Source organism: Cystoisospora suis, assembly GCF_002600585.1.
Source record: "Cystoisospora suis strain Wien I chromosome Unknown contig_2767, whole genome shotgun sequence".
Classification (NCBI taxonomy): Eukaryota; Apicomplexa; class Conoidasida; order Eucoccidiorida; family Sarcocystidae; genus Cystoisospora; species Cystoisospora suis.
In genome coordinates this window covers 6,546-14,443 of record NW_027155563.1, presented here as the reverse complement: position 1 = coordinate 14,443, position 7,898 = coordinate 6,546, and the positions used below count along the sequence as shown (strand labels likewise).

Here is a 7,898-nt window from a genome sequence, read left to right as displayed (position 1 = left end):
GAGACAGAGAGAGAGGGGAAAAGGATGTGTGTGTGGGTAGAAGAAGACTAAAGCAGAAGAGCAACACAACTTCTACAAGATCATCGACGAAAATCTCCCTAGATAACCTTCACCACAAACCATCTAAAAGGATCTATCTTTGATTTATCTACCTTCAATCTATCTTCCTTCTACCTCTCTCTCTATGCTTAATCGTCTGTCTATCTCTCTGTCTACGTATCTCTGAATGTGCGTGGAGAGGATGGCTATGTGCCAGTGTCTCTACATCGTGTATCTGTCTGCTTCTTTGACTTTTTTCTCTTCTCTTCTTTTCCAGCCCAGTCACGTCCTTGTTCTCTTTCTTCTTCTTCTCTTGTCTGTGTTCTTTCTCACTCTTTCTTTCTTTCAGGGAGTTTTGAATGGCATGCCTAGGAGCGCCTTGAATTTTATAGTCATGTTCTTTCAGTATGCAGGTCTCTCTGACTGGGAGGCCTCTTTCACTGTCTCCGCTAGCTGGCTAGCTGCCATGCTTGTAGCCCCGTTTGTGGGGTGTCTAGGAGATGCAGTCCATCGTCGTTATCCGAATAAAGGGCGACCTGTGATGGCTCAGTCAGCTATTCTAATAAGGTCGTTTCTCATGTTTGTGATACTGTCTTGCATTCCGAAGAAGAGAGAAAGTTTTCTCTTGTTTCTCTTCGTTTCTTCTCTCATTGGACTTATGGCTGGATGGCCCGGTGTAGGGGTGAATCGACCCATCCTCACGGAGATCGTTCTCCCCAAGCATCGAGCTACTGTCTTCAGCTTAGTAAGAAAAAGAAAAAGAACAAAGATTCGAGGAGACAGTGTTAGGGAAGATCAAAGAAAGAGATAGGCGAAAATTAGATAGATAGATAGATTAAAGATTGAAGATAGATTAAAGGTAGGTAGTGGATGTTCGTGTAGGGGCGTGGGAGGTGGAGTGAGGGCTTTTGCGGTTGCTTGTGTCTTTTTCGGAGAAATTTCTTTTCTATATCAATTGCTTGGCTCCTCTTTCGTCTTCAGACTTCTTCTGCTCTGTAGCGTGTGGAATCTCTTTTAGCGATGAGAAAGAAAAAGAGAGAGAGAGAGAGAGATAGGAAAGATCGGATAGGGAAGGTGTCCATAGTTGTATGAGAGGTAGTAGGTTCAAGTGACGTTTCTTTAAATACATCTACACATTTTCATCTTCTTCTTCTTTCTCCTCTTCGTCTTACACATGGGGGGATGCTCGAGAGACTTCGATCTTGTCTCTTCCTTGATCTCCCTAAGTCTTCCCTCTGTCTCTCTCCTTCTCTTCGTATCCATCCATCTATCTTTCTTTCTTTCCGCCCATCTCCTTCTCTATTCATCTTTCTTTTTCTCTCTTTCTTTCTTTTCTTTTCTTTTCCTTTGTAGTTTTCTACAATGGAGGGAGTGGGCTCCGCCTTACTAGGGTCTCCTGTCGTGGGGCTGCTCGCGCAGAAAGTGTTTGGATACAGCCAGCCTTTAAAGAAATCTTCGCATTCTCATCGTTCTTCTTCTACTTCTTCTCCTCCTCCTCCTTCGCCATCTGATGCCTCTTCTTCTTCTTTCTCGAGTCAAAGGGAGACAGATGAGAAGAATGCAGAGGCTCTGTCGTTAGCTTTGATCTGTACGACTGTAGGGCCGTGGATCCTCTCTGTCGGGGTGTATTTTCTTCTTCACTGTACATACACCGCAGACCGTCAGGCAGCAGCCCTTGCAGCGAGGAAGCTCGAGGAAGAAGATGAAAGACAAGAAGAAGAAGAAAGAAGAAAAAGGAGGGAAGAAGAAGAAGAAGCGAGGGTGGTGGATCTTGAAGGGCAGCATAGGCATCAAGATGAGATAGTCGAGAAAGAAGAGGATGATGAAGAGGAAGAAGAAGAAAGAGATAAGAAAACTCGCCTAGAAAGAAAACATAAGAGAGTTGTCTACAGTTAAGCACAGAAGGAAGAGGATGAGAAGAAGAAGAAGAAAGAGAAGAGAAGAGAAGATTCGAGCTCGTTGGCTAGTTAGCTAGATAGATACGAAGGTCAATCGATGAAAGCGGGTAGAAAAAAGTCAAAATCTCCACAGAGAGAGTATTCTTTTTTCTCCCTCTTCTTCTTCTTTTCTGTCTTTCTCGTTGTTTTCTCTCTTCTCTTTCGGCTTGGATCTTTTCTCTTAAGATTGGACGTTGACAGGAGAGTGCCTCTCTTGTAAGATCTGGAGGTCTTTCTTACTTATCTTTCTGTGTAAAAGTCAAAAGAAGAAGAAGAAGCGAAACGTTTCTGCTTATCACTTGTGAAAGATCAATTCTTAGACATGAGGGTGTAAATAAATAGATAGAGATATCGGGGCTATCGAGGTATTTTCTAGATTAGCTAGATCAACTCGCAGGCATCGACGTTTAGATCACGAAAATGTCAGAGAAGAATGGCGACGCCTCTTCTTCTCATCTTCATTCATCTCTCATATCTCTACATGTATGTGCATATTTATAGATATATGTATGTGTACATGTATATAGATGTGTATGTATGACCCTGCGATACAGGGAGAGGAAGAGGGGAGAGATAGGTGTATAGATTAGGCGTGTATGGTATGATGGAGAGTCTCTACAAGCACTTACAGATGGACTTGCGTAGGTATTCTATCTGTATATATCTAATGTTTGAAATATCTATGTATAATACACAGGTCTATATCTCTCTTTATATAGTTGTGGCAGGCTCTATGTGTAGGTTTGCCCGGCGTCGATTTTTCTCCTCTTCTCATTTTCTCTTCTTTTCTTCGATCAAGATGGTCTTTCTCGATCGATCGGGTAAAAGAAAGACACGCCAGGCACACATAGAGAGAGAGATCTATTGCAGATGATATATCGGGCTAAATTGATAGGTACATTGAAGGTAGAGAGATAGATCAAAGATGCATAGATAGATAGATAGATCACTGATACATAGGTAGATAGCTAGATAGATCAAAACTCAAAGATAGATAGATTATCGATATTTATATAGATTAAAGATAGGTAGATTGATACCTGTATAGAGAGGAAGGATGGGTTGTTTCTTAGACTGATAGATATAGAGATAGAGAAGTCTTCCTCTTCTTCTTGGGGCTCTTTTCTTTTCAAGCAAGTTTTCTCTCTCGTCCTCTCACGGCCTAGGTCGTCATTCGAGCATGCATGCGTGCATGCATGCAATTAACTAATTTTTTATTCAATAAACAAATCAATCAGCTTATCAAAGAAAGAAAGAAAGAGAAGGGGAAGTTTTGCATGAAAATTTCGACGAGAGAGAGGGAGAGAAAAAGAAACAGAGCATTTGACTTACATCGGTATGCCTTGGCTCTGTCTCTCATGTTTCGCTTCTTCTTTTCTTTCTTCAAAGGTTCTTTCTTTCCTCTAATTGTCTGCCCCACCTTCAAGCTATCTCTTTTTACTCTCCTAGGGACTGCTCGATCACACCGCCTGCCAATTCCTCTTGTTTCTTTTGTTCATCTCTCTCTTTATTTCTTTCTCTCTTTCTTTCTTTCTCTCTTTCGCTATGTCTACAATACGCATAGACTCGCGCAGGCCATCAGTTAGCTATAGATGTCTTGTGGGGTGTCTACCTAGTTCGTGTATTGCCTCACCGGCTTATATACGGAGAAGAACGTAGATATGCAAACAGTTATCTTCTTTTCAAACGAAAAAAGAAATTTTGGAATCTGAGAAGAAGAGGAAGAAAGAAGAAAAAACTTTCTTTCTTTTCATTATGAACAGGCGCCGCAATCCTACCTAAGTGTATGAACGGTGTACAGAGATCTGTGTAGGGTGTATGTACACCTCGTTCTCATGTTTTTCTTGAGCAAAATGAACAAACAGAAGAGAGAGAGAAGACGCCCGAGATTCTGTCTGATCTATCGACATTTTTCGTTGCTGAGAGATCGAAAGAGTAGAAAATGAGAGAGAGAAAGAGATGAGAGAATTCATTACATTTATGGAAGAATGAGAGACTTTGATCATACATCTATGAAAGAAAAGGCTCTTGTGTTGCTACGGGGCTCCTCCCATTAGGATGGACATAGATCAAAGCAAGCTTAAGAAAAGGAGATTCGTCGTTAGTTGGATTTATACATGTATGTATTAGTGCGTATTGCGTCTACCTTTGTACGCATCATTCATACATACGTACAGAGAATGAATGGATACATAGGTAAATCATTCATAGAGGCAGTGTAGGTAGATACATAGATACAACGAAGTGTATATACAGCAAGAAACGAAGTGTGACAAAAGTTTTATTTTTCCTTTTTGGCATGCAATTCGAGATCTGATCGTGAGTGCGCGATCCTTATTCTCCTCTAGATCATTTTTACTTTCTACAAGGGAGGGCTTCTCTTCTTTATCTCCTTTGCGTGGCACCTCATCTTCCACGTACACATGTCCCTTCTGTACATACGGAGAGATACACATAGAGAGATAAATCTAAGTAGGAATGTATATACCATGTATGCATCTCTTTCTATACATAGGCACATACATGTTCATTATTTTCGTGCACGTCCATGGATACTCGTAAATAGTCATACATGGATACATACATGTAGACACATACGCATACATGTCGTCCATACACAGTAGTCATATTCATACATACATGTACATACATATATACATATATAGCTGTCGATACACTTTTCCATACATCTTTCTATTGATACACTTCAGTGTATGTATGAGAAGACAGTCGTACGCAGCTCCTTTGCGTGTTTCAGCAATTCTATGAGACACATAGAGAGAAGTCTTTCTCAATGTCAAGACCCACCTGCTTCTACCCCTATCTATACAGAAGTACGCCGATCTCAATCTGTCGTTCTCTCATACAAAGGGATCATCAAAAGAAGAAGATGAGGAGTGAGAAGGTGCACGGACAAGAAGAAGAAGAAAAGAGAAAACTTGGACTGAGAAAGAAGAGCCGAGAAGAGAAAGAGTGAGGAGCTAATCCGATCTCCAACTGGGGGCTACGCAAAACAGGCTAGGTAGTCAACATACACGCAAATACACATACAGAGTCATACTCCAAGGAATCTACCTATCTATCTCTATATATGTATATACTGATATACAAATATGTATGCATACATGTATAGAGAGCATGCATGGGTGTGGTCGGGGTTTGTGTGTGGGTGTATGTACACAGAGTGATGGATGAGAAGAATTGGTATTCGATGTCTTTTTGTCGTAGACACCCTCAGTCTTCATATAGCTAGCGTTCGTGTCTACAGCCACGCTAGCCGTTGTGTGCCTAGCCTCTTGGAAATTTTTCCCCTTGGATAAGAAAGGAAGGACGGATACTAGAGAAAGAAGAAGAAATGAGCGAAAACTACACGAAAAGATGGAGAAAAAACATCTCCAGAGCGAGAGGGTTATGAGTTTGATTGGCTTGGGCGCCTTATATACGGAGATCTGGAGAGAATGAGACGGCTAGGAGTAGACAGACTATCCCAGGCGTTTCTTCTCGAAGTTTAATTAGTTAGGCTGACAAGCACAAGTAGTAGCCATAACATCTCACCTGTATCTCTATCGTACGCTCTTCCGAGTGTATCTATCTGTACATCTCCATAGAGATAAAGACCTTACGATATGCATACATACAGACATACAAATCCTCCTACCCTGCTGTAGCTACTATGATCTTACCTGTCTACACATATATATGTACATGTACTGTGTATCCTTGTCTGTATATATAGAGATGAATAGATAGATACTTGCCTTTAGATAGCTGCGCGTTATGACACTCCATCCGTTACTACCTCTTTCGTTAAGCGATCTCCGATCCCACTTTATATATGTATATATCTACATATATGTCGATATATATATATATATACACCTATGTATAGAGAGACTACTACGTGTATAACGATCTATAGAATATTTACGTCGACTTCATGTGGATCTAGGTACTGTAAGTGTATTTATATGCGTATATGCATGTGTCGTGTAGGTGTAGAGACACGTAAGGTATGTAGACGTCCTTGTAGGTGGAGATAGGCCAGAGTAATAATGCGGTGGAGAGAGAAGAAGAAAGGAAAAAGAAAGAAGAGAAGAAAAAGAAGAAAGCAGAATTGAAGCGAAGGAGGAAAAGAGGAATTCTAGAGGAACAACTCGGGACTCACTCAAATGGAGAGGACAAGGAAGACGAGAGTCTCTCTCTGTATATCTCTCTCTTCTTTTACTCCTTGTCTCCTCACATCATTATATTCTCTTTCTCTCTCTATGGATTTATCTCTAGATATCTAGAAGAAATTGTCTCATACGAAATGTCGAGAGAAAGAAAGCTTTACTCTTATCTACCAGGGACAGGGAGGGGCCGCGGGAGAAACAGAAAGAAGCAAGAATTCTCGCATCTCTCTCTCTTCTTTCTTTTCTCTCTAACTCTCTATCAGTCTCTCTCTCTGTCTCTCAGACCCTCCATCTATCCATCTGACTACCTCTACCTCTCTTCCATGTATCTATCTATTTATCTCTTTATCGATCTATCTAGCTATCTTTCATCTATCTTTCTCTGTGGATCTTCTTCGTCTTCACGTGGAGTACTAGGTGTCGACACAAAAGAAGGCGACAGGAGATAGATTCTTCTTCTCTAAAAGGAAGAGAAAGACGAGAGAAAGAAAAGAAAGAAAAGAACGAAGGAAAAAGAAAGTAGGTAAAGAATCGACAGAGTGTGAAGAGCAGCAGTGGAGGGCTTCTCTCTCTCACTTGCCTCGTCTCGTAGAGAAGAAAGAAAGATAGCAACGACGACACACTAGCTTCTTCTTCTTCTTTCTCTTCTTTCGCTTTCTCTCCTTTCTTTCTTTCTTTTTCTCCTTCTTCACTTTTCCTCTCATGGAGATTTGCTTCTCTTTCTTTTATCTCTTGCCATCTCTCTATTGTCTCTTTACATAGACAGCCAACTTTCTATCTCTTCTTCTCTTTCTTCCTTTCTTCTTTCTTTCTCTCTTTCTCTCTCTCTCTTTTCTATTTTATCTCTTTTCTTCTTTTGCTTCCTCTGGAAGTCCCTCTCTCTTTTCTCACCTTCCTTCTTGAGGCAGAAGAGAAGGTCTTCTTGTTCACTTGCTTCTTTTCTCCGCTTCATTCATGTCTGAGAGAAGCTCTTCCTTGTCTGTTCTTTGAGGGAGAAATAGATCAACATAGGATAAGCTCTCTTCTCTTCTTGCTTCCTTCTTTCTATCTTTCTTTCTTTCTTCATTTCTCCCTTCATTCAGAGAGAGGCTTGCTGTATGTACACTTCCGTTAACTTTTCTCTCCAAGCCTTCTTCTTTTCATTCAGCCGAGAATCCAAACATCTTCTTCTTTTTCCCATTGTGTGTATCTTTTTCTTCTTTTTCTCTCCCTTTTCTCTCTTCTCAATTGTCTCTCTACGTCTGTCTCTTCTTCTTCTTCTTCTTCTCTCTTCTATCACGGTTGCCCTTTTCTTCTTCCTCGATTCCTTATCTCTACATGCGTCTCCGTCGCTCGCTATTTCTCTGTAGAAGAAAGAAATGTCTTCTATCTTCCCTCCTTTCTTTCTCTCTTTCTTTCTCTCTTTCTCTTTCTTTTTTATGTGACTGAGAGGTCGACTCTCTTCTTTCTCTTCTCCCGGTATACTTTGCGATAAGCAGGGGAATTGCCATCGATCTATCGCCGAGCAAAACGGTCTTTCTCTGGCTTAGAGTTCTGAAGAAGACGACAAAGACAGAAAGCCCAGAGAAAGAAGAACTTCCGGCGATAATGTATAGGATAAGAAGGTTGACAAAGAATGTCTTCCTCCTCGTCTTTATGAGAGAATGAAGGGAAGGGAAGAAGGTGTCTGTCTCGTCCACTCTCCTCCCTCTTCCCTTTTCTCTTCTTTTCTCTCCATCTCTTCTCTTCGTCTTCTTCTTCTGCTTCTTCT

The 7,898-nt window shown here is 41.0% G+C and overlaps 2 protein-coding genes across 2 annotated transcripts; both read left to right on the top strand.

Annotated features, from left to right (window-relative positions):
• The first annotated feature begins 391 nt into the window (after window positions 1-391).
• CSUI_005746 (major facilitator family protein) lies at window positions 392-4,283 on the top strand. The gene is made up of 2 exons (XM_068065916.1): window positions 392-784; window positions 1,393-4,283. Exons 1-2 carry the CDS (start codon window positions 404-406, stop codon window positions 1,933-1,935), a joined length of 924 nt encoding a protein of 307 aa, XP_067922111.1. The 5' UTR covers window positions 392-403; the 3' UTR covers window positions 1,936-4,283.
• Window positions 4,284-6,843: 2,560 nt separating this feature from the next.
• Window positions 6,844-7,886, top strand: CSUI_005745 (uncharacterized protein; the record flags this gene model as incomplete). Its single annotated transcript, XM_068065915.1, has 1 exon — window positions 6,844-7,886. A coding segment is annotated over one exon (417 nt), but the record flags the coding sequence as incomplete, so codon positions are not given.
• Between the last annotated feature and the right edge of the window lie 12 nt (window positions 7,887-7,898).